At 47.8% G+C, this 27,710-nt stretch overlaps 1 protein-coding gene across 1 annotated transcript in view; it reads right to left on the bottom strand.

Moving 5' to 3' along the window:
* Positions 1-27,710, bottom strand: part of LOC136592300 (zinc finger protein 271-like) — a 53,166-nt gene that overhangs the window by 24,509 nt on the left and 947 nt on the right. Inside the window, exons 2-8 of the mRNA XM_066588589.1 lie at positions 17,371-17,491; positions 7,492-7,641; positions 7,309-7,420; positions 5,175-5,239; positions 4,972-5,076; positions 4,746-4,892; positions 4,563-4,674 (exon numbers count right to left, since the gene is read on the bottom strand). Of these exons, the coding sequence (XP_066444686.1) occupies positions 4,563-4,674; positions 4,746-4,892; positions 4,972-5,076; positions 5,175-5,239; positions 7,309-7,420; positions 7,492-7,641; positions 17,371-17,442 (763 nt within the window). The 5' untranslated portion in view covers positions 17,443-17,491. The remainder of the gene's footprint in view (positions 1-4,562; positions 4,675-4,745; positions 4,893-4,971; positions 5,077-5,174; positions 5,240-7,308; positions 7,421-7,491; positions 7,642-17,370; positions 17,492-27,710) is intronic.

The raw sequence follows: 27,710 nt of genomic DNA, 5'->3' as shown, positions 1-27,710 counted from the left end.
TGTTCAGGGTGTATTGGTGTGAACAGTGCCATGTTCTGTCTGTCTGTGCAGATGGACGGACATGAGGTGTGAGCTGTCCTGTTCAGGGTGTATTGGTGTGAACAGTGCCATGTTCTGTCTGTCTGTGCAGGTGGACGGACATGAGCTGTGAGCTGTCCTGTTCAGGTTGTATTGGTGTGAACAGTGCCATGTTCTGTCTGTCTGTGCAGATGGACGGACATGAGGTGTGAGCTGTCCTGTGCAGGGTGTATTGGTGTGAACAGTGCCATGTTCTGTCTGTCTGTGCAGATGGACGGACATGAGGTGTGAGCTGTCCTGTTCAGGGTGTATTGGTGTGAACAGTACCATGTTCTGTCTGTCTGTGCAGATGGACGGACATGAGGTGTGAGCTGTCCTGTGCAGGGTGTATTGGTGTGAACAGTGCCATGTTCTGTCTGTCTGTGCAGATGGACGGACATGAGGTGTGAGCTGTCCTGTTCAGGGTGTATTGGTGTGAACAGTGCCATGTTCTGTCTGTCTGTGCAGATGGACGGACATGAGGTGTGAGCTGTCCTGTTCAGGGTGTATTGATGTGAACAGTGCCATGTTCTGTCTGTCTGTGCAGGTGGACGGACATGAGCTGTGAGCTGTCCTGTTCAGGGTGTATTGGTGTGAACAGTGCCATGTTCTGTCTGTCTGTGCAGATGGACGGACATGAGGTGTGAGCTGTCCTGTTCAGGGTGTATTGGTGTGAACAGTGCCATGTTCTGTCTGTCTGTGCAGATGGACGGACATGAGGTGTGAGCTGTCCTGTTCAGGGTGTATTGGTGTGAACAGTGCCATGTTCTGTGTGTGCAGATGGACGGACATGAGGTGTGAGCTGTCCTGTTCAGGGTGTATTGATGTGAACAGTGCCATGTTCTGTCTGTCTGTGCAGGTGGACGGACATGAGCTGTGAGCTGTCCTGTTCAGGTTGTATTGGTGTGAACAGTGCCATGTTCTGTCTGTCTGTGCAGATGGACGGACATGAGGTGTGAGCTGTCCTGTTCAGGGTGTATTGGTGTGAACAGTGCCATGTTCTGTCTGTCTGTGCAGATGGACGGACATGAGGTGTGAGCTGTCCTGTTCAGGGTGTATTGGTGTGAACAGTGCCATGTTCTGTCTGTCTGTGCAGGTGGACGGACATGAGCTGTGAGCTGTCCTGTTCAGGTTGTATTGGTGTGAACAGTGCCATGTTCTGTCTGTCTGTGCAGATGGACGGACATGAGGTGTGAGCTGTCCTGTGCAGGGTGTATTGGTGTGAACAGTGCCATGTTCTGTCTGTCTGTGCAGATGGACGGACATGAGGTGTGAGCTGTCCTGTTCAGGGTGTATTGGTGTGAACAGTACCATGTTCTGTCTGTCTGTGCAGATGGACGGACATGAGGTGTGAGCTGTCCTGTGCAGGGTGTATTGGTGTGAACAGTGCCATGTTCTGTCTGTCTGTGCAGATGGACGGACATGAGGTGTGAGCTGTCCTGTTCAGGGTGTATTGGTGTGAACAGTGCCATGTTCTGTCTGTCTGTGCAGATGGACGGACATGAGGTGTGAGCTGTCCTGTTCAGGGTGTATTGATGTGAACAGTGCCATGTTCTGTCTGTCTGTGCAGGTGGACGGACATGAGCTGTGAGCTGTCCTGTTCAGGGTGTATTGGTGTGAACAGTGCCATGTTCTGTCTGTCTGTGCAGATGGACGGACATGAGGTGTGAGCTGTCCTGTTCAGGGTGTATTGGTGTGAACAGTGCCATGTTCTGTCTGTCTGTGCAGATGGACGGACATGAGGTGTGAGCTGTCCTGTTCAGGGTGTATTGGTGTGAACAGTGCCATGTTCTGTGTGTCTGTGCAGATGGACGGACATGAGGTGTGAGCTGTCCTGTTCAGGGTGTATTGGTGTGAACAGTGCCATGTTCTGTCTGTCTGTGCAGATGGACGGACATGAGGTGTGAGCTGTCCTGTTCAGGGTGTATTGGTGTGAACAGTGCCATGTTCTGTGTGTCTGTGCAGATGGACGGACATGAGGTGTGAGCTGTCCTGTTCAGGGTGTATTGGTGTGAACAGTGCCATGTTCTGTCTGTCTGTGCAGGTGGACGGACATGAGCTGTGAGCTGTCCTGTTCAGGGTGTATTGGTGTGAACAGTGCCATGTTCTGTCTGTCTGTGCAGATGGACGGACATGAGGTGTGAGCTGTCCTGTTCAGGGTGTATTGGTGTGAACAGTGCCATGTTCTGTGTGTCTGTGCAGATGGACGGACATGAGGTGTGAGCTGTCCTGTTCAGGGTGTATTGGTGTGAACAGTGCCATGTTCTGTGTGTCTGTGCAGATGGACGGACATGAGCTGTGAGCTGTCCTGTTCAGGGTGTATTGGTGTGAACAGTGCCATGTTCTGTGTGTCTGTGCAGAAGGACGGACATGAGGTGTGAGCTGTCCTGTTCAGGGTGTATTGGTGTGAACAGTGCCATGTTCTGTCTGTGTGTGCAGATGGACGGACATGAGGTGTGAGCTGTCCTGTTCAGGGTGTATTGGTGTGAACAGTGCCATGTTCTGTCTGTCTGTGCAGGTGGACGGACATGAGGTGTGAGCTGTCCTGTTCAGGGTGTATTGGTGTGAACAGTGCCATGTTCTGTCTGTCTGTGCAGATGGACGGACATGAGGTGTGAGCTGTCCTGTTCAGGGTGTATTGGTGTGAACAGTGCCATGTTCTGTCTGTCTGTGCAGATGGACGGACATGAGGTGTGAGCTGTCCTGTTCAGGGTGTATTGGTGTGAACAGTGCCATGTTCTGTGTGTCTGTGCAGATGGACGGACATGAGGTGTGAGCTGTCCTGTTCAGGGTGTATTGGTGTGAACAGTGCCATGTTCTGTCTGTCTGTGCAGATGGACGGACATGAGGTGTGAGCTGTCCTGTTCAGGGTGTATTGGTGTGAACAGTGCCATGTTCTGTGTGTCTGTGCAGATGGATGGACATGAGGTGTGAGCTGTCCTGTTCAGGGTGTATTGGTGTGAACAGTGCCATGTTCTGTCTGTCTGTGCAGATGGACGGACATGAGCTGTGAGCTGTCCTGTTCAGGGTGTATTGGTGTGAACAGTGCCATGTTCTGTGTGTGCAGATGGACGGACATGAGCTGTGAGCTGTCCTGTTCAGGGTGTATTGGTGTGAACAGTACCATGTTCTGTCTGTCTGTGCAGATGGACGGACATGAGGTGTGAGCTGTCCTGTTCAGGGTGTATTGGTGTGAACAGTGCCATGTTCTGTGTGTGCAGATGGACGGACATGAGGTGTGAGCTGTCCTGTTCAGGGTGTATTGGTGTGAACAGTACCATGTTCTGTCTGTCTGTGCAGATGGACGGACATGAGGTGTGAGCTGTCCTGTTCAGGGTGTATTGGTGTGAACAGTGCCATGTTCTGTCTGTCTGTGCAGATGGACGGACATGAGGTGTGAGCTGTCCTGTTCAGGGTGTATTGGTGTGAACAGTGCCATGTTCTGTCTGTCTGTGCAGATGGACGGACATGAGGTGTGAGCTGTCCTGTTCAGGGTGTATTGGTGAGAACAGTGCCATGTTCTGTGTGTCTGTGCAGATGGACGGACATGAGGTGTGAGCTGTCCTGTTCAGGGTGTATTGGTGTGAACAGTGCCATGTTCTGTGTGTCTGTGCAGATGGACGGACATGAGGTGTGAGCTGTCCTGTTCAGGTTGTATTGGTGTGAACAGTGCCATGTTCTGTCTGTCTGTGCAGGTGACCGGACACAAAATGAAGAGTCTTGTTCAGGGTATTCACGAATAACTTTAAGGGATGGGGATGCAGAAGATCTAGACGATTGCCTTGAATGGCAGGGTCTAGCTCTCTTCCATGGTTTACCGCAGACAAAATCCTGTACAAGTAGGTCATGTCTATCTGAAATATTTTGACCCCTCTCCTCCTTTCCTCTTCCTCTCACCTCTTCCCCCTCTCCTCTCCACCCCTCTTTTCCTCTCCGTTCCTTTCCGTCTCAACCTATTCTCTCTCTCTTCCTCCACATTTGCAGTTTGTTTTAGTAGGTTAATAAGTTCTTTTTGGGGTTTGCAGTCCTCTATACATTTTCGCTAATTGTGTTCCTGAGCGTATGGTTTGTTTTGGTGTGTGAGTTATGCTCAACTTACAACCTGAATGGTTAACTGACAGCACTGCACATGATTGAATAAAATCTCCAGCATGGCCGGCAGTGCTCAGGTGTGCCAAGAGTAATGGGCAACAAAAGCTTTTAAAAAGTATATATTCTTACTTTGTGATGCGAGAGGCCATGGGTCCTCCAGCATGGCGGCCGCGTACACATCCCGCCGATCCTCTACATCCTCCCACTCCTCTTACCTGGTGGCCCCGCCTCCAGCATGGCGGCCGCGAACACATCCCTCTACATACTCCCACTCCTCTTATCTGGTGACCCCGCCTCCAGCATGGCGGCCGCGTACACATCCCTCTACATACTCCCACTCCTCTTACCTGGTGACCCAGTCTCCAGCATGGCGGCCCCGTACACATCCCTCTACATACTCCCACTCCTCTTACCTGGTGACCCCGCCTCCAGCATGGCGGCCGCGTACACATCCCGCCGGCCCTCTACATACTCCCACTCCTCCATGGAGAAATAGACGGCCACATCCTGACACCTTATAGGAACCTGACAACACAATATCCAGTCATCAGCCAGAGCCCCCCGCTAGAATGTCCCCCCACATTCCCCGCAGTCACCTCTCCTGTCAGCAGCTCCGTCATCTTGTTGGTGAGTTCTAGGAGCTTCTGGATCAGGCAGTGTGGAGGAGGGTCAGTGATGGGGCTCCACCCACCGGACTCCTGGAAATGGAGTATGGGAGTTGCTGTCTTCACTACTGCGTACTCCTGTAGATGGAGGGAGACTGATGACAACATGGAGTCTAAGGACCCCTCAGATGATAGTGACATCACGTGAAGTGCTCACCTCTCCAGATATCACATCGATAATCTCTAGGATAAGGATTATCAACTCAGCAGCCACACGACTTCTGTCCTTCCTTGGTGGCTCATTGATGACAAGGACCATCATCTATCCAAGAACATGAAGAGATAAGAGAGCACAAGGTGCATGGCTGCAGGAAACATCTAGCAGAAAACCTCACTGCTACACAGCATAGAGAAATCTACCTGATGGTCCTGGGAATGCAGAGGACGGGGACATCTCTGTGGTGGGTTTCTGTGACTGGACCCATCTGAGAAGGCACACAGTGATGGATAGATTATATATGGGTTGTGGTTCAAATATATAATTAGCTATTTGTAGCCCTCCATCTTGTATTCAAACAGCCATGAATGTTCAATGTATAAAGGCCCATTAACATACACACAAAATCTTGCAAAAGATTGAAAGATGAGCGATCGTTTTGCATAAAGAACTAATAGGCACTCATTAATTTTAGTATTTTATCAGCTTCATTTGCATGCAAATGAGCTTCTGGGAGCTGTTGCAGAACTCAGCAGGAGGTGTGAGCTTTGTAATTGTTCAGCCAGGGGCTGCTAAAAGAAAACCATGTAATCTCTAGTTCCCCATGGAGAATTCAGCACAATGGACAACAGTCCTACTTATCAGCTGTTCTGCCTGCCGGGCTGACAGCTGAGACAAAGCAATCAGCTGTAATCAGCTCTTCTCCAGCAGAACACAGCATGCGGTCGGTCGTACTGATGGTTTTCAAGCAGAACTGAAAAACGTTGTTTGGCAGAAAACCACATTTAGACACAATGATCATTGTGTCTAAATGGGCCCTAAATGATAAGGATTATATAACTGGGCCTTATAGACTTGTTGGAACCATGTTAAGATCTGGACATAGTGTCAACAGTGTCTTGCAGTTCTACCACCATTGTCTTGATATTCTTTCGTCTAATTATGCAAATCTATCGTCCTCTTAAGACTGAACTGGGGCCTTATGTATACCTGGAGCTTAGTGTTGTCATTGTCTTAAGAATCGTTTCTGTTGGTCTGCTCTGGTTCTATTTGAGGATTGCTCACTTCAGATTATGACCTTTTCCGAGAAACAACTCTATTAGAAATGAGCGAGCATACCCGCTAAGGCTAACTAATCGAGCGAGTAGTGCCTTATTCGAGTATCTGCCCGCTCTTCTCTAAAAATTCAGCTGTCGGCGTGAGAGGTGAGTTGCCGCGGTGAACAGGGGGAGCGGCCGGGGGGGGGGGGGAGATCTCCCCTCCATTCTTCCCCGCTGTCCCCCCCCCCGGCAGCCAAATCTTTAGAGACTTTAGTGGGCAGCTACTGGAATAAGGCACTACTCGCTCGAGTAGTCAGCCTTAGCGGGTATGCTCGCTCATCTCTAAACTCTATGCATTGATATTTGTGATGCAACTATTCAAGCGATAGATCATACTAAGTATAAAGGGCAGGTGAGGGTTTGGGAGAAATAGAAGCATGTTGGACCTGTGATGGGGAACGCCCTCCCACAGTGTGGTTCCCAAGAGGCCCCCTGTTCTCTGACATTTCGCCGTTGCTTCTCCAGTTGATGCACAAAGCAGATAAGTATACGGAAGGCTCTTGGTGATGGGCGTATTCATGTAACCGATGTTTGAGAATGGTTTACAAAACGTTTATGCTCTGCTCTTACCTGGTGATGCGAGAGGCCGGCGCCCCTCCAGTATGGCAGGCATGTACACATCCCGCCGGCCCTCTACATACTCCCACTTCCTTACCTGGTGACCCCGCCTCCAGCATGGGGGCCGCTTACACATCTTGCCGGCCCTCTACATGCTCCCACTCCTCTTACCTGGTGACCCCGCCTCCAGCATGGCGGCCGCGTACACATCCCGCCGGCCCTCTACATACTCCCACTCCTCTTACCTGGTGACCCCGCCTCCAGCATGGCAGACACGTACACATCCCGCCGGCCCTCTACATACTCCCACTCCTCTTACCTGGTGACCCCGCCTCCAGCATGGCGGCCGCGTACACATTCCGCCGGCCCTCTACATGCTCCCACTCCTCTTACCTGGTGACCCCGCCTCCAGCATGGCGGCCGCGTACACATCCCGCCGGCCCTCTACATACTCCCACTCCTCTTACCTGGTGACCCCGCCTCCAGCATGGCGGCCACGTACACATCCTGCCGACCCTCTACATACTCCCACTCCTCTTACCTGGTGACCCCGCCTCCAGCATGGTGGCCGCGTACACATCCCGCCGGCCCTCTACATACTCCCACTTCCTTACCTGGTGACCCCGCCTCCAGCATGGCGGCCATGTACACATCCCTCTACATACTCCCACTTCCTTACCTGGTGACCCCGCCTCCAGCATGGCGGCCGCGTACACATCCCGCCGGCCCTCTACATACTCCCACTCCTCCATGGAGAAATAGACGGCCACATCTTGACACCTTATAGGAACCTGACAACACAATATCCAGTCATCAGCCAGAGCCCCCCGCTAGAATGTCCCCCCACATTCCCCGCAGTCACCTCTCCTGTCAGCAGCTCCGTCATCTTGTTGGTGAGTTCTAGGAGCTTCTGGATCAGGCAGTGTGGAGGAGGGTCAGTGATGGGGCTCCACCCACCAGACTCTTGGAGATGGGTGATGGGAGTCACTCTCTTCTTCACTACTGTGTACTCCTGTGGATGGAGAGAGATACTTAAAGGGGTTTTTCACTTGGAGCTGTTTTGTTGCAGGAAGCAGATAGCTCTGTACATCGCACAGTGGTTGGGGTTGGTACTGCAGGATGAGTCCTATTGAAGTCAATGGAACGCAGTCTGCAGTACTAACTCAATGTATGGAGCTATCTGCTTCTGGCAGCAAGATAGTTAAAAGTGAGAAAACCCCTTTAAGGAAAACAAATATTAATTTACTTCTGATGCCTGTTATGCTACCAAAATTAATGTACTTCCTGCATTTTACTGCCAATTCTGGCCTGGACCTGGGTCACTGAGATGCAACCAACTAGGTGGAGACAGATGGGCTTCCCAAGAGCTCAATACTCCTTAAGTTGCCACAAATGGTGGAGGATGCGGGCATGGCAAATGGCACACAACCCAGCTGTGTTGTCCACTGCTGCAAGATATGGTGCAGTGAAGAGCCAAGATAGCTGAAGTTAAAACCACAAAAGAAGAAAATGTGTGTTCTGCAGACTGCATAAATTGGCCAGCTGCCTAAAAGTAGACTGTGTTGGCAAGGAACGGGGACTGCATTTTGTGACAATGGGTATCATGGACAGATCTGCGAGTACCGTTGCTAAGAGTAACCAATAGAATCTACCATTCAGAGTGGACTTTTGTGCTGGTAAATGCTCATTGGCCAGGAGGTCACATGTTGCTGGCCAATGTTTACTACATCTTGCCAAGCCAAGAGAAGCTACAAGGACCCAGGTCGAAGTGGCCAGGCTGAGGGTCCAAGCAGAGGTCCAGAGATGATACCAGTTTGGAGAACCAAAATTATCAAGCATGGTTGCTAAGGAAAACAACCCAAAAGAGACATTTTGGGGTTGTCTACAGATGTATGTATGGACGTCCAGAGTCAAAGTGGCCAGTCAAACTCCATTGGGGTGTGATTGAGTCGTTGAATGCAAGTGGGCTACAATGGACTGTTATGGCTGCCACATGTGACTGATGTCAACGGCAGGTGGCTGTCACCAGTAAGCAGAAAGACTGTTGCCTGAGGCGCAAAGGTGCAGACTAGTGCAAATGGTTGCCAAGTCTCCAGCAGAGCAGGACAAGTCCCTGATTAGATTGCAGATGGAATCCCACTATCTACTGGTCTGAACTGTGACCAAAGGAGTTCATCCATCACATGAGGAGGAGACCGGTCCATGGAGTGGTGAGGCCATTCAAAAGACTGATGGTTCTGTGCAGTATGGACTTAACAGGACTGACAGACGCAACGTTGCAAATGTTTTGCAGGAGGTGACCGTTTCAAAAGTATGTGCTGAAAATGACACCAAAAGAAAAAGCATACGCGTAACAGAGAGGGCTTGTGGCAGCATGTGCAGGTGCAAAAAATCTTCAAATCTTTATTCCTCCACAGTAGAAAATGCCACGTTCCGACCTTAAACTAGGTCTTCATCAAGCAGAAAGCATCATCCACGATATCTGCAACAAACATTAACATGGATCCCCAACCACATTGGAGCTACATCAGCTGGAGTGGATCCATACAATGATAAAACATGCCCCCTAGTGAGTAAAGATATGCTTGTCAGATGTGTCCCCGTCTCCTCATACGTCATCACACTCCAGGAAGCAGCGTTGTGCATTGTCCATCACGCGTGATATGTGCTATCAAGGATACCATGTGTGCGTAGACATCACGAGATTTACTCCCGATGTTTGGCATCCAAGATGCTGGCTAATCTGCACTGTGTGGGCTTTGATTCATTGTAACCAGCATACCTACAGATTGTTAGTGTATTACGTATCCTTACAGCACCCATCATATATCCTAGCACTAGAAGACATGGATCCACAACGGGCTATACCCGCTCAATACATAAACCTTGTGTAAACACACCCACATCTATTACAGCTGGTAGTAACACTGACGTATCCAACCCTTCACATCCTTCAGACACTTTAACCATAGAGATCACATGTGGCAACACAAGGCCCGCTGCCTCGTGTTATGTGGCCCGCAGCATGCCGACGCTACTTACCACTGCAGCGATTACCAGCGGGGGTGCAGCAGCTCCCCGCTGGTAATAGTGCTGTTACCGCTGATCCCGGCGCACACTGACGTTAGTATGCAGCTGGGATCCTCCTCCCCTGAGTCCCCTACTCATCAGTTCCGCAGGAGAGGACTTGGGGAGGAAGCATGCCGGGCGCACACACTGACGTCAGTGTGACCTGGGCTCAGGGCAAGCAGAGAGGGAGCGACGCTGACAGGAAGGAAGAGGTAAGTATATGGGTTGGGGGGGTGCTGCTTATTACTGAGGGGGGAGGGGGCTGCTTATTACTGAGGGGGGGGGGATGCTTATTACTAGGGGGGGATGCTTATTACTGAGGGGGGGGGGATGCTTATTACTGAGGGGTGGGGCTGCTTTTTAACTGGGGGTGGGGGGGCTGCTTATTACTGTGGGATGGCTGTTTATTACAGGGGAGGGGGTATTAATGGGTGAGAGGCTGCTTATTACTGGGGGAGGGGGCTGCTTATTACTGAGGGGGTATTATTGGGGGGGCTGCTTACTACTGGAAGGGGGGGCTGCTTATTACTAGGGGGACTGCTTATTACTAAGGGATGGGGGCTGCTTTTAACTTGGGGGGGTGCTTATTACTGAGGGGTGGGGGCTGCTTATTACTGGGGGGGAGGCTGCTTATTACTATGGGGGGGCTGTTTATTATTGGGGAGGGGGTATTAATGGATGTGAGGCTTCTTATTACTGGGGGGGTATTATTGGGTGGGGGGCTGCTTATTATTATTACTGAGTTGGGAGCTTATTACTGAGGGGGGCTTAGAATTATAACGTTGCTATGGGGGTTAATATTATTAATTGGGTCACTGTGGGGGTCGTTATTTTTACTGGGGCCCCTATCAGGGTCATTATTAGGGCTCGTTCACACGGATGTAATTGTATTTCGGTCGCACAAATACGCTGCGTATTTGCGCAATCGAAAATCGCTTATGCCTGCATATTTGCGTACGCAAAAAGGAACGCAGGTGGCCCCCTGAGATGGTGCGCTAATATGCAGTGAATACATCGGTTTCCTGCGCATTCACCACGTATTTGCGCAGCCCATTCCCTTCAATGGCCTATTGGGGTGCGTCATACACAACAAAGTAGGTCCTGCTGTGTGAGAATATACAATATGTGAACGAACTCACTGACATCAATGGCTTCTATTCACTGCATATTATGTACGCAGATACGCTTGTGTGAACGGGCCCTTACTGTACTGTCTTAGGCCCCCTGCACACGGGCAGAATTTCCGCCCCTGGAAGCTGCCATAGGATTGGGTTAGAAAACGCAATCCTAGGCAAACGGCTGTGATGCGTCTGCGCAAAATCTTGCACGAAAAACAAATCACTCGCCGGCTGCTGGCTCCGCTCTGCGCATGCGCCGGCACATCACAGGGCCAAAGCCGCGGGAGCAGGCGAGTGCCGCGCTGGTTCCTGCAGGGGCTCGGGTCAAGCTGCGAGAATTCCCACAGCGGGATCCGACCGGGCCGTCTGCAGGCGGCCTTACAATCGGCCCTTTGAAGGTCACCATAAGCCTGATGTGGCCCTCGGTGACAATGAGTCTGACACCCCTGTCATAGATGCTGGACAAACCTATCAAGCAGGGAATGTCAGAAAAATGGTGGCCATCTCCGCCAGATCCTAGCAATGGGTTAAATTCGTCCCGCCATCCCTCACTCTCCATGACATATGTGCCGTCATGTGGTCGCTCGGTCATTTCTTGAGACTCTGCGAATCTGTTGATCCGGTGATATCATTATTATTGTCTTGTTGATTCGGAGCCTTCCATCGATGAGCTGGTCACTTCAGATGTTGTGGGGGTCAGATTGAGAACATCAGTGATGCAAAGCTGGGAGCAGATGGCCGATGACTGAGCCGTTATAGTGTAGAACATAGGACACGGACTGTAATAGAGCAGAAGCATAAGAACCCGTCTGCCCTGCGGCTTCTGCAGTGAATAGATGAACTCCGGGCGGACGTGTTTAAGGCTGGCTTCACACAGGGCGGATTTGCCGCCGTTCTGCCGCAGCAGATCCGCCCGCGGCAAAACCGCCCGCGGCCGCTAATCTCGGGATTAGCCAGCCATGTGGACGAGGTTTCTCAGAAACCTCGTCCACACGGGACGGCTAATCCGCTGCGGTAAATCCGGTTGAAACCGCGGCTGCGGCCGCCGCAGCCACGGTTTCAAAAGAAGCAGCATGCCTGTTTACTTTCGGTTTTTTGTTTATTTATGTTACGGCCGCGCTCTCCTCTATGGGAGAGCCGGCCGCAACGGAAAAGCATGCGGCCGGGCCGCTTCAAAGCCGCCGCGACTTAAACCGCGGCGGTTCTACCGGCGGAAATCTCGCGGTTTTTGCTGCGGCCAAACCGCGAGAGTTCCGACGGGAATACGACCCGTGTGAACCCAGCCTAAGGACGGCTCCTAACGGATGCAGTGTGTATGCTGTAGTATGGCCCCGTAAGCCCTTGTACTGTAAAGTGTGTTTACGTCTTATCACTTGCTGGATGGATTTCACCTGTAGACATTTACAGCAGATCACCTACTTTTAGGGAACTTTCTTCATTAGTATTAATAAACTGTCTTGTGTCCACCCACTTGTCCATCTTTAAAGCCGTATCCGAACTTGTTGTTTGCCAGTTGGCAGAACACAGAGAGCGACAGAGAGAGACAATGAGAGAGACCTGCAGGCTTTTTATATGACATACTTGCTCCAAATACAAAGGGACTCTAAATAATCACCTACCGAAGCAGATTTGGACGTTCACAAGCAGCACAATGAGAACATCGGGTCAATCTGGAATCATAAATCCCAGTGAAATTCATGATGGTAGATTGAATAGAGGGTCCTACATCAAATGAACTCTAACTCCATTATCTACGCTCCACCCCAAGGTACACAAAGTGATCGATGCAAGGTGAGCGCTTTGGGTCGTTTTTCAGTCACCTGCTGGCGGTGGAGACGGCCAGAGCTCAGAGCTGTTCTCATGTTTACCCGTGACTACAAACAGTTACAGCTCTTTACAACTTTTTTCTGTTTCTCCCCTATTCCACATTAGTGTCCGAAGTACGTGGTCAGGTTCGTCCTTGTTAGGACGGATAACCTACTGAATAGGCAGGCCCCCTTCCCTGGGTTAAGTTAATTAGGGAAAGTTTATTTCCTTGATACGGTTGTCTTTATTATTTTGTACTGTTTGGTGTGCAGTAGCATGGTGTTTTAGGCTATGGATTCAGCAGACGTGACAGTTCATACCACTGGAAATACGCCCCCCATAAGTTCCTGTAACAAAATCTAAAAATGCCAAGCCCATAACAAGGAACTATTATAGCAGATGGATATGCTGTTTTTCTGTATATCCCCTTATATTAGTTCCGAACTTGAAAAACAGCAGGGAATGACGGAGCTGTTGGAAAGTATGAGGAGCACTCACGAGCTCACTTAAGAGGATCGTCAACACCTTCTTCATACTTTATTTAGTGTTGTAGAATGTCGCTCTACTGACAAATTCTAGGGAGTATCTGACAGAGCATAATCCCACATGATATAGAAAACGCAGCTACTCATACAAGTTGCCGTATCGGATGATGGAGGGTACAGTCCAACTGTATTTAGGATGGCTATAATAGAAGTGGTTCATAAAGCTGGATGGAATGCCGCGCAATTACTGGAAATAGCGCAGAAGGTCTTTGTGAATAGAGATTAAGGATCTGGGCGACAAAGGACTGGTAAAAATTAAAAAGATGGCAGACTTAATGGTAGCAGAAGTCAAGACAGCCCCCACCCCATTACAACGCTCGAAATGACCCACATTCATCATACTACAAAAGGAAGGGCCCCAACACCGCCCCCTTGACAGAGACCAATGTAGAAGGTGCAGGAAGCATGGTCACTGGAGTAGGGACTGCCCCCTCATAGAGCAAGAGAAGAAGGAAGAGGCCAGGTCCAAAATGGCTGCTACCAGAAACAAGCACATGACAGAGCCACTTAGGACCACCTCCACTGACCTCCATCTTATTCTGCTCCTATTGTTCTGCTGTACAAAGATAATTCCCTAGGGGGCGAATGAGTTCCCATCTGCCGGGCCTCCAGGAACCTATGGTAAGGGGTCACTCTGTGAACTTTATGGTTGATACTGAAGCTGAACATTCAGTTATAACCTAACAACTAGCACCTCCTAACGGAGAACAACTCAGATTGTGGAAGCTACTGGACAAGGCGGGAAGCATCACTGTATTGTACCGCAGCAATGCACCTTGGGAGACAAAGAAGTCACTCATCAATTCCTGTATCCACCGGACTGTCCAATACCACTCTTGGGACGGAATATGATGAGAAAACTACAGGCCCAAGTGTCCTTTCAACCAGACGGGTGACTTTACAACTTAGAGAAGATGTTCCAACTCCTGGCCACATCCTCTCACTTACAGTGCCTCAAGAGGAAGAATGGAGATTTGTTGTCATTCAATCGCCCCTGCTCTAGATGAGGATGCATTGACCTGAAGAACAAATTGTTTCCCCGCCTCTAGTCGATGTAAAACTGAGGCCGATGGAAATTACTCCTTAAGAGCCTGGAAGGTAGATTCTGCCTCTGTAGGCCAGTACTTCGCAATTTCTCATGAGGGCAGATACGGGCACCATCAGGGAGGAGAAACTTGGCAAACCTCAGAAATCACTGAATATCTCGGATTCCCGAAGGACGAGGCCAATTCAAAACCACAGACACTTTCTCTGGGTCCATCTCTAAACATTGCTGTGAAACTATGTAGCCAAGAAAAGGAAGTGAATCTCGTTCAAAGAGGCACTTCTCTAACTTGGCGAACAGACGGTTCTCTCTTAAACGCTGAAGAGCCGTGCAAACCTGTCTCCGGTGAGTGTGAATGTGGGGGAGAAAACCAGAATATCATCCAGGTACATGACCCCACACAGATGGAGAAGGCCCTGAAAAATATCACTGACGAAATCCTGAAGCACAGCCGGAGCACATTACGAGGTATTGATGACCGTCACAGGTATTAAAGGCAGTCTTCCACTCATCCCTCCTCACTGATGTGGATGAGATTTTAGGTGCCATGTAGGTCAAGCTCGGTGAAGAGCCCTCCAGGCAACTATCACATAGTTTGGAGAGCAGTGGCAATGGATACTTGTTTTGAACTGGGATAGCATTGAGCCCTCGGTAGTCGATGCATGGTCTCGGAGATCAGTCCTTAACAAAGAAGAAGCCCGCTCCCTCTGGGGATGAAGATTTATGAATAAACCCTTTCTCCAGGTTGACCTTTACATACTTGGTCGCAGCCTGACTCTCAGGAAGTGACAGGGTAAAAAACTCGGCCCCGAATTGGCACAGTTCCTGGCATAAGGTCAATAGGACAATCGTATGAATGATGCGGAGGAAGATATTCTGCTTGTCTCTTGTCAAAAATGTCTGCAAGGTCTTGGTACACTTCTGGAATGTCCTGGAGATTTGAGTATAGATGAGCAGTGGGCACAGGAAGAACAGGATACAGGCACCTGGTATGACAGGTCCCTCCCCACTCGAGCACCTCACCCATTCTCCAATTCCGGGAAGGATTATGATCCCGGAGCCAGATAACCCAAGAAGTAGCGGACTGGCAGCCCCAGGAAATATCAAGAGAGAAATTATCTTGAAGTGAAAAGCGCCAACTCTTATTTCCAAAGGCTTCGTAGTTCACTGGATGACCTCAGACAGGGCACCTCAATCAACTGTAGCGATCACCAGAGGGCTCTTGAGACAACAGATGGGAATATGATGTTGGTCAACAAAGTTTTGTTGCAGAAAGTCCCCGGTGGGACCTGGACACCGGACAGGATCAAGATTACCAGTAGTTTCAACTGGGGAGAAGAGAAATCCTCATCCAATACTGGCTCTCCGATAGAACCTAGATAGTGGAGTTTCCTGGTCGGTGGGGGACACTCGCTCACTAGATGACCAGGCGCATAAAAATATGGGCAAGATTCACTTTCTACATATCCTAGGTATCACATCAGCTGGACGGTGCGGGTGGTCTTATAGAGGACGCTGGACTCCTCATACGGATTTTCAGTCACTTGGACAGTACGGACGCTCTTATAGAGGACGCTGGACTCCTCCTCCTACGGATTCTCCATCACTTGGACGGTGCGGACGCTCTTATCCAAGACGCTGGACTCCTCCTCCTATGGATTCTCCATCACTTGGGAGGGGCAGACGCTCTTATAGAGGACGCTGGACTCCTCCTCCTACGGATTCTCCATCACTTGGACGGTGCGGACGCTCTTATACAGGAAACTGGACTCCTCCTACGGACTCTCCATCACTTGGACGGTGCGGACGCTCTTATCCAAGACGCTGGACTCCTCCTCCTACGGATTCTCCATCACTTGGGAGGGGCAGACGCTCTTATAGAGGACCCTGGACTCCTCCCATCGATTCTCCATCATTTGGATGGTGCGGACGTTCTTATACAGGACGCTGGACTCCTCCTTCTATGGATTCTTTATCACTTAGACGGTGCGGACGCTCTTATACAGGACGCTGGACTCCTCCTTCTATGGATTCTCCATCACTTGGATGGTGCGGACGCTCTTATACAGGACGCTGGACTCCTCCTACTACGGCTTCTCCATCACTTGGACGGTACGGACGCTCTTATACAGGACGCTGGACTCCTCCTACTACGGATTCTCCATCATTTGGACGGTACGGACGCTCTTATACAGGACGCTGGACTCCTCCTCCTACGGCTTCTCTATCACTTGGATGGTGCGGATGCTTTTATACAGGACGCTGGACTCCTCCTACTACGGATTCTCCATCACTTGGACGGTGCGGACGCACTTATACAGGACGCTGGACTCCTCCTACTACGGATTCTCCATCACTTGGACGGTGCGGATGCACTTATACAGGACGCTGGACTCCTCCTACTACGGATTCTCCATCACTTGGATGGTGCGGACGCACTTATACAGGACGCTGGACTCCTCCTACTACGGATTCTGCATCACTTGGACGGTGTGGACGCTCTTATACAGGACACTGGACTCCTCCTACTACGGCTTCTCGATCACTTGGACGGTGTGGACGCTCTTATACAGGACACTGGACTCCTCCTACTACGGATTCTCCATCACTTGGACGGTGCGGACGCACTTATACAGGACGCTGGACTCCTCCTACTACGGATTCTGCATCACTTGGACGGTGTGGACGCTCTTATACAGGACACTGGACTCCTCCTATTACGGCTTCTCGATCACTTGGACGGTGCGGACGCTCTTATACAGGACGCTGGACTCCTCCTACTACGGATTCTCCATCACTTGGACGGTGCGGACGCACTTATACAGGACGCTGGACTCCTCCTACTACGGATTCTGCATCACTTGGACGGTGCGGACGCACTTATACAGGACGCTGGACTCCTCCTACTACGGATTCTGCATCACTTGGACGGTGTGGACGCTCTTATACAGGACACTGGACTCCTCCTACTACGGCTTCTCGATCACTTGGACGGTGCGGACGCTCTTATACAGGACGCTGGACTCCTCCTACTACGGATTCTCCATCACTTGGACGGTGCGGACGCTCTTATACAGGACGCTGGACTCCTCCTCTTACGGATTCTCTCTGACAAGTAAACAATACAATAAAGACAATAGAAATGTAAAGACGTTCACCTCTCCGGTCAGCAGGTAGATGATCTCCCAGGTGACGTCCAATATTCTTCCGCTCAACCCCATCCTGGCCATCCTCAGGGGTGATTCAGATGGATGATGGGGGATGTAGTACCGCAGGCGTCTTTATGGGAGAAGGAGAAGATCATTAGTGACATCCTGCAGCTCAGAGCCATCACCACGTGGATTATAGGGGACACCGGCACCCCCATTAATGGAGCCTCTACAAGACGTGTATGATAGATGTCCTACCTCTAGGAATGTACGATCGGGGACCCCGGCCTCTGACCCGCCTGGTAACATGGCCCCCACCCCTAGGACCACCACTATGTGTGGAACAGGATCCAAACCTCTGACCTGCCTGGTAATATGGCTGCCACCGCTAGGACTACCACTATGTGGGGAACAGGACCCCGATCTCTGACGTGCCTCATAACAGTCACCATCTCAGGAATGCCACCTATGTGAAGAACTGGGTGCCTGATTTCTGACCTGCCCGGTTACATGGCTGCTACCCCTAGTGTAGTGTCCGGACAGACCATGGAGGGGCAGGTTGGCAGTAATGGTGGCTCTGCTGCTCCCCCTCTCGAATCTGCGGAAACACCACAGAGTGAATGGTTCTCTAGTTTGGCGCGTTCGTTCGTATGGTGCTACCCTTTAATCGAGCAGGGCATGGTGGTATTATTGTTGTCAAGTTTGTGACACCAGCCCGTATACAGGTCGTAACCCGGTACAGGCAAGATAATAAGTAAAACGGAAAAAATAAAATAAAAATAGGGAATGGTCCTTTCCCCAACAGTGCGGTGTGGTACCTCAGTGCAGATGGTGGGGTGGTGAGAAGCAAACTCTAGTGTGGAGGATATATATATATATATATTGATATTGAAATGTCTATTTCACTATCTGAGCCAGAGAATGGAATGTGCCGCACATCTGTACTGGTAACCGTTATCAGAATATGCAGCTTGATAGAAGCACAGGCTCATAACCTCAGGGCACACTTTTTACCTGCACATAACCCTCAGGCGTCATTTGATGACACATTGCTCATTCCTGCCCCTTCCATCGAACTCGAGAAGATGGCGCTGCATCTGAGACCACGTGATGTTGGACGTCCGTGACAACAGAAGCTCACGCAGGACCGGATGTAAGACGACCATATTTGGACCCCAATCCCATGCTTTGGTTTCCAACCACGTATTGCTTCCTGCTGCCCATAAAGGGCAGTTAACCCATCATGCTCTATAAGATGCTATACGCCTACTAATAACCGGAGTCAGGAAGGCTTTCTACACGGACCGTCCGTCTCCGTGTGATCTCTTCCATCGTGCGCACAATCTGTGAACGTGAATCTGGAAGGGTGCAAACATTCCTACTGATTACCCCGTGGACCCCAAAATAAATGCACATCTCTAGGAGTCAGGATTGACGCTACAAGCAGTAGACATGTATTCACTGAGGTAGAGCTTCAATAAATAAACATGTTCTTTGTGGTAGGTCTCACAGGTCAGTGCACACAATCATGGGGTTAATACATTTCTCTACGCATTACTATCACTTCCTGCTTTTCTCTCCGGCTTAGTATATATATATACTAGCTGATATACCCGGCTTCGCCCGAGTTAATTTGGTACTGGTGTTTATCTGGTGTTCACACGGAAAATCTTATGAAGTCGTGGTTACTTTAGAGATACATTTTGCATAGTTCTCTGCGTTACCCAGGAAACACCACGTGGAGGTAACTATGTGACGTTTCCTTTATATAAAACTAGCTTACCCGTCACGCGTTGCTGCGAAGACAGACATACATTCGTTTTTATATATCAAGATAACAACCTATCACAGCACAGCTTTCATGTAACCTCAGTATAATATATAACAACCAATCACAGCGCAGCTTTCCTGTTACCCCAGCAGTATAATATATAACAACCAATCACAGTGCAGCTTTCATGTAACCTCAGTATAATATATAACAACCAATCACAGCGCAGCTTTCATGTTACCTCAGCAGTATAATATATAACAACCAATCACAGCACAGCTTTCCTGTTACCCCAGCAGTATAATATATAACAACCAATCACAGTGCAGCTTTCATGTTACCTCAGCAGTATAATATATAACAACCAATCACAGCACAGCTTTCATGTTACCCCAGCAGTATAATATATAACAACCAATCACAGCGCAGCTTTCATGCTACCTCAGTATAATATATAACAACCAATCACAGCACAGCTTTCATGTTACCTCCGCAGTATAATATATAACAACCAATCACCGCACAGCTTTTATGTTACCTCAGCAGTATAAAATATAACAACCAATCACAGCACAGCTTTCATGTTACCTCAGTATAATATATAACAACCAATCACAGCGCAGCTTTCATGCTACCCCAGCAGTATAATATATAACAACCAATCACAGCGCAGCTTTCATGTTACCTCAGTATAATATATAACAATCAATCACAGCGCAGCTTTCATGTTACCTCAGCAGTATAATATATAACAACCAATCACAGCGCAGCTTTCATGTTCCCTCAGTATAATATATAAAAACCAATCACAGCACAGCTTTCATGTTACCTCAGTATAATATATAACAACCAATCACAGCGCAGCTTTCATGTTACCTCAGCAGTATAATATATAACAACCAATCACAGCACAGCTTTCATGTTACCTCAGTATAATATATAACAACCAATCACAGCGCAGCTTTCATGTTACCTCAGTATAATATATAACAACCAATCACAGCACAGCTTTCATGTTACCTCAGCAGTATAATATATAACAACCAATCACAGCGCAGCTTTCATGTTACCTCAGTATAATATATAACAACCAATCACAGCGCAGCTTTCATGTTACCTCAGCAGTATAATATATGACAACCAATCACAGCGCAGCTTTCATGTTACCTCAGTATAATATATGACAACCAATCACAGCGCAGCTTTCATGTTACCTCAGTATAATATATAACAACCAATCACAGCACAGCTTTCATGTTACCTCAGTATATTATCTAACAACCAATCACAGAGCAGCTTTCATGTTACCTCAGTGGTAATATATATAACAACCAATCACAGCGCAGCTTTCATGTTACTTCAGCAGTATAATATATAACAAGCAATCACAGCGCAGCTTTCATGTTACCTCAGTATAATATATAACAACCAATCACAGCGCAGCTTTCATGTTACCTCAGTATAATATATAACAACCAATCACAGCGCAGCTTTCATGTTACCTCAGTATAATATATAACAACCAATCACAGCGCAGCTTTCATGTTACCTCAGTATAATATATAACAACCAATCACAGCACAGCTTTCATGTTACCTCAGCAGTATAATATATAACAACCAATCACAGCACAGCTTTCATGTTACCTCAGTATAATATATAACAACCAATCACAGCGCAGCTTTCATGTTACCTCAGCAGTATAATATATAACAACCAATCACAGCACAGCTTTCATGTTACCTCAGTATAATATATAACAACCAATCACAGCGCAGCTTTCATGTTACTTCAGCAGTATAATATATAACAAGCAATCAGAGCGCAGCTTTCATGTTACCTCAGTATAATATATAACAACCAATCACAGCGCAGCTTTCATGTTACCTCAGCAGTATAATATATAACAACCAATCACAGCACAGCTTTCATGTTACCTCAGTATAATATATAACAACCAATCACAGTGCAGCTTTCATGTTACCTCAGCAGTATAATATATAACAACCAATCACAGCACAGCTTTCATGTTACCTCAGCATTCTCAATATCCAGCAATGGTTTAGTGATACGTTCGGCGGATGTATCATCTTGTAGTTGAACACGCCTCCCGTTGCTCGTAATGCCTTTTGCTTTCGTGCTTGAGATGGAAATCAAACAATCTTTGTCTGGGGGGCATAACTGTCGACGACGCTCGCACGGCGCCACCTATCGTAGGATAGATGTACTATGCCAGTAATCTTCCCAGGAGTGTACTCAACAACTTCCCAAAGTCTCATGGCAATTGGATGAATGGTGTAGTAATGCATAACGGACAGACAGAAAGACAGACATACACGCATACATTCAATTTTATATATATATAGATGACATCGGGAAGTAAGAGAATTACATTCCGCACGTAAAATTTGGACGCTAATTCTTTTGCACTTAGAATTGAATAATCTAGTTGGGACCCATTAGCTTTTCCTATTTATGACATAATCAACGCCCGTGCCAAATTTCAAGTTTCTACGACATCGAGAAGTAAGAAAATTAGTGAAAATGATGGAAATCGAACGATCTACGTGGGGGGAGGGGGGGGCGTAACTGTCAACGACGCTCGCACGCGCGCCATTTATCATAGGATAGTTGTACTATGCCAGTAATCTTCCCAGGAGTGTACTCAACAACTTCCCAAAGTTTCATGGCGATCGGATGAATGGTGCAGTAGCGCATAAAGGACAAACAGACAAACAGACAGACAGACAGCCACACACGCATACATTCAATTTTATATATATAGATGACATCGGGAAGTGAGAGAATTAGATTTTGTACACAGAATTTGGACGCTAATTCTTTGGCGCTTAGAATTAAATAATCGAGTTGGGACCCATTAGCTTTTCCTATTTATCACATAATCAATGCCCGTGCCAAATTTCAAGTTTTTATGACATCAGGAAGTGAGAGAATTAGATTACGCATTGTGGGGAAATAGCTTGGTAGGCGTGCGGAAATACCACGTTACCCAGGAAATACCACGTGGAGGTAACCATGCGACGTTTCCTTTATATAAAACTAGCTGACCCGTCGCGCGTTGCTGCGAAGACAGATAGACATATATTCATTCGTTTTTATATATCTAGATAACAACCAATCACAGCGCAGCTTTCATGTTACCTTAGCAGTATAATATATAACAACCAATCACAGCGCAGCTTTCATGTTACCCCAGCAGTAAGAGAAATAACAACCAATCACAGCGCAACTTTTATTCTGCCTCAGCAATATAAAAAATAGCAACCAATCACAGCGCAGCTTTCATGTTACCTCAGCAGTATAATATATAACAACCAATCACAGCGCAGCTTTCATGTTACCTCAGTATAATATATAACAACCAATCACAGCACAGCTTTCATGTTACCTCAGTATAATATATAACAACCAATCACAGCGCAGCTTTCATGTTACCTCAGTATAATATATAACAACAAATCACAGCGCAGCTTTCATGTTACCTCAGTGGTATAATATATAACAACCAATCACAGCGCAGCTTTCATGTTACCTCAGCAGTATAATATATAACAACCAATCACAGCGCAGCTTTCATGTTACCTCAGCAGTATAATATATAACAACCAATCACAGCGCAGCTTTCATGTTACCTCAGCAGTATAATATATAACAACCAATCACAGCGCAGCTTTCATGTTACCTCAGCAGTATAATATATAACAACCAATCACAGCGCAGCTTTCATGTTACCTCAGTATAACATATAACAACCAATCACAGCGCAGCTTTCATGTTTCCTCAGTATAATATATAACAACCAATCACAGCACAGCTTTCATGTTACCTCAGTATAATATATAACAACCAATCACAGCACAGCTTTCATGTTACCTCAGTATAATATATAACAACCAATCACAGCGCAGCTTTCATGTTACCTCAGCAGTATAATATATAACAACCAATCACAGCACAGCTTTCATGTTACCTTAGCAGTATAATATATAACAACCAATCACAGCGCAGCTTTCATGTTACCTCAGCAGTATAATATATAACAACCAATCACAGCGCAGCTTTCATGTTACCTCAGTATAATATATAACAACCAATCACAGCGCAGCTTTCATGTTACCTTAGCAGTATAATATATAACAACTAGAGATGAGCGAACACGTTCGGCCCCGCCCCTTTTTCGCCCGAACACCGAACTTTGCGAACACCTCGGTGTTCGGGCGAAAAAGTTCGGGGGCCGCCGTGGCAGCGCGGGGGGGTGCGGCGGGGAGCGGGGGGGAGAGGGAGAGAGAGAGGGCTCCCCCCTGTTCCCCGCTACTGCCGCCCGCGCCGCCGCGCATCTCCCCGCCCCCCGGCGGCACCCGGACACTTACGCGCGAACACTCCAGTGTTCGCTAAAGCCGGTGTCCGGGTGCGGATGTGTCCGTTACGGACACGTTCGCTCATCTCTAATAACAACCAATCACAGCGCAGCTTTCATGTTACCTTAGCAGTATAATATATAACAACCAATCACAGCGCAGCTTTCATGTTACCCCAGCAGTAAGAGAAATAACAACCAATCACAGCGCAACTTTTATTCTGCCTCAGCAATATAAAAAATAGCAACCAATCACAGCGCAGCTTTCATGTTACCTCAGTGGTATAATATATAACAACCAATCACAGCGCAGCTTTCATGTTACCTCAGTGGTATAATATATAGCAACGAATCGCAGCACAGCTTTCATGCAACCTCAGTAGTATAAGAAATAGCCACCAATTACAGCACAGCTTTCATTTTACCTCAGCAGTATAAGAAATTGCAACCAATCACAGTGCAGCTTTCATGTTACCTCAGCAGTATAATATATAACAACCAATCACAGCACAGCTTTCATGTTACCTCAGCATTCTCAATATCCAGGAATTGTCTTGTGATACGTTCGGCGGATGCATCATCTTGTAGTTGAACACGCCTCCCGTTGCTCGTAATGCCTTTTGCTTTCGTGCTTGAGATGGAAATCAAACGATCTTTGTCTGGGGGGCATAACTGTCGACGACGCTCGCACGGCGCCACCTATCGTAGGATAGTTGTACTATGCCAGTAATCTTCCCAGGAGTGTACTCAGCAACTTCCCAAAGTCTCATGGCGATTGGGTGAATGGTGTAGTAATGTATAAAGGACAAACAGACAGACAGACAGACATTCATTTATATATATCAGGAAGTGAGAGAATTAGATTCCGTACGTAAAATTTGGACGCTAATTGCTTTGCGCTTAGAATTGAATAATCGAGTTGGTACCCATTAACTTCCTATTTATGGCATATTCAATGCCCGTGCCAAATTTCAAGTTTCTATGTGAGAAAATTACATTCCGTACGTACAATTTGGACGCTAATTCTTTGGCGCATAGATATGAATATTCGAGTTGGGACCCATTAGCTTTTCCTATTTATGACATAATCAATGCTTGTGCCAAATTTCATGTTTCTACAACATCGGGAAGTGAGAGAATTAGTTGCAATGATGGAAATCGAACGATCTACGTGGGGGGTCGTAACTGTCGACGACGCACGCACGCGCGCCATTTATCGTAGCATAAATGTACTATGCCTATAATCTTCCCAGGAATGTACTCAACAACTTCCCAAAGTTTCATGGCGATCGGATGAATGGTGTAGTAGCGCATAAAGGACAAACAGACAGGCAGACACGCAGACACACATTCAATTTTATATATATATATAGATGACATCGGGAAGTAAGAGAATTACATTCCGCACGTAAAATTTGGACGCTAATTCATTTGCACATAGAATTGAATAATCTAGTTGGGACCCATTAGCTTTTCCTATTTATGACATAATCAATGCTCGTGCCAAATTTCATGTTTCTACGACATCGAGAAGTGAGAGAATTAGTGGCGAGTCAGTGAGTCAGTCAGTCAGTCACTCAGTGAGCGAGTCAGTGAGTGGGTCGGTCAGTCAGTCAGCGAGTCAGTCAGTCAGTAAGTAAGTGAGTCAGTCAGTGAGTCAGTCAATGAGTGAGTGAGTCAGTCAATGAGTGAGTCAGTCAGTGAGCTAGTGAGTGAGTCAGTCAGTGAGTCAGTGAATCAGTCAGTGAGTCAGTCAGTCAGTGAGTGAGTCAGTGAAACAGTAAGTGAGTCAGTCAGTGAGTGAGTGAGTCAGTCAGTGAGTCAATGAGTGAGTGAGTGAGTCAGTCAGTCAGTGAGTCACTCAGTAAATCAGTCAGTGAGTCAGTGAGTGAGTCAGTCAGTCAGTGAATCAGTCAATCAGTGAGTCAGTGAGTGAGTGAGTCAGTGAGTGAGTGAGTGAGTGAGTCAGTCAGTAAATCAGTCAGTGAGTCAGTGAGTGAGTCAGTCAGTCAGTGAATCAGTCAATCAGTGAGTCAGTCAGTAAATCAGTCAGTCAGTCACTGAGTGAGTCAGTGAATCAGTCAGTCAGTAAGTCAGTGAGTGAGTGAGTCAGTCAGTGAGTCAGTAAGTGAGTGAGTGAGTGAGTTAGTCAGTGAGTCAGTGAGTGAGTGAGTCAGTAAGTGAGTGAGTGAGTGAGTTAGTCAGTGAGTGAGTGAGTGAGTCAGTCAGTCACAATCCAGACTGATCTGTCCACCAATCACTGAGCAGTTGCTAGATGTTACTCAGCTGCAGGTTGTTAGGCAGAGCAGGCAGTGACTGACAACCATGCAATCCACATTTGTAAAGTACATATACAAATACAAGTGACCACATTACTTATGTAGTGCCCAACTCTGGGACACTACACTAGGACCCCCGACCTCTGACCTGCCTGGTAACATGGTGCCACCCCTCGAACCACCACTATGTGGGGAACAGGGACCCCGACCTCTGACCTGCCTGGTAACATGGCCGCCACCACTATGTGGGGAACAGGGACCCCGACCTCTGACCTGCCTGGTAACATGGCCACCACCCCTCAGACCACCACTATGTGGGGAACAGGGACCCCGACCTCTGACCTGCCTGGTAACATGGTGCCACCCCTCGAACCACCACCTATGTGCATAATAGGACCTGCTATATATATATATATATATATATATATATATATATATATATATATATATATATATATATCGTCTGATACCGGCTGATAGCAGAGAGAAGAATCGCCAATGTCAGCTTACCATACTGCTGTATATCTCCTATGATACTGGCTGATAACAGAGAGAACAACCCTGATGTAAGCTTACTGTACTGCTGTGTGTGTGTATATATATATATTGTAGTAGTGCAGTACACAGAAGGGCCTGTAGAGGGCTGCAGACAGGACTTCTGGTGCGAGGGTTAACCCAAAGGGGTGGAGCAGGAACTAGAAAAGGGCCAGTTCCTGCCAGAATCAGAGGGAGAGAGGATCAGTGCAGCAGAGCTGCTGTCTGGTGGCCTAGCAAGGGCCAGAGTCCGACAGGGACGACAACCCTGGACTCACACCTGAGAGACAGCTCAGGGGGGCTGAAGGGGTCCACACCCCTAACCTCAGGCTCCCAGGTGGGGTGCATAGGAACTGGGTTTTCGTTGTATGCTGTGAAAATAAAGTCTGGCAGGAGCCAGAGATAAACAAACCAACGTCTCTGGAGCTTCTACGTGTGTGCGCCTGGCCCATATAAGAGAGGTCAGCGGTCCCGAGGGTAGTAACCACAACATATATCCTCTGATACTGGCTGATAACAGAGAGAACAACCCCCGACGTCAGATTACTGTAATGCAATATATAAATAGCCTCTGATACCGGCTGATAACAGGGAGAACAACCCCCGATGTCAGATTACCGGACCGTTCTGTGTTATATATAAAGACGAAAGCCCTCACTCACTGACTGACTCGCCAAAAGTTCTCCAACTTCCTGATGTCGTAGAAACATGAAATTTGGCACAAGCATTGATTGTGTCATAAATAGCAAAAGTTAATGGGTCCCAACTCGATTATTCAATTCTAAGCACCAAAGAATTAGCGTCCAAATTTTATGTACGGAATCTAATTCTCTCACTTCCTGATGTCATTTTATATAAAGGAAACGTCGCATGGTTACCTCCACGTGGTGTTTCCTGGGTAACGCAGAGAACTATGCAAAATGTATCTCTAAAGTAACCACGACTTCATAAGATTTTCCGTGTGAACACCAGATAAACACCAGTACCAAATTAACTCGGGCGAAGCCGGGTATATCAGCTAGTATATATATATAAAGACGAAAGCCCTCACTGACTGACTGGCTGGCTGGCTGACTCACTCACTCAGTCACTGACTGACTGACTGACTGGCTGGCTGACTCACTCACTGACTGACTCACTCACTCAGTCACTGACTGACTGACTGACTGGCTGGCTGACTCACTCACTCACTCACTCACTCACTTTCCGATGTCGTAGAAACATGAAATTTGGCACAAGCATAGATTATCTCCAGAATAGGAAAAGTAATTGGGTCCCAACTCCATTATTCAATTCTATGCGCAAAAGAATTAGCGTCCAAATTTTATGTACGGAATCTAATTCTCTCACTTCCTGATGTCATTTTATATAAAGGAAACGTCGCATG

The sequence above is a fragment of the Eleutherodactylus coqui genome, chromosome 1 (genome assembly GCF_035609145.1).
Source record: "Eleutherodactylus coqui strain aEleCoq1 chromosome 1, aEleCoq1.hap1, whole genome shotgun sequence".
Lineage (NCBI taxonomy): Eukaryota > Metazoa > Chordata > Amphibia > Anura > Eleutherodactylidae > Eleutherodactylus > Eleutherodactylus coqui.
The sequence above is the reverse complement of the archived record's forward strand: the minus strand, read 5'-3'. Positions and strand labels throughout refer to the sequence as shown.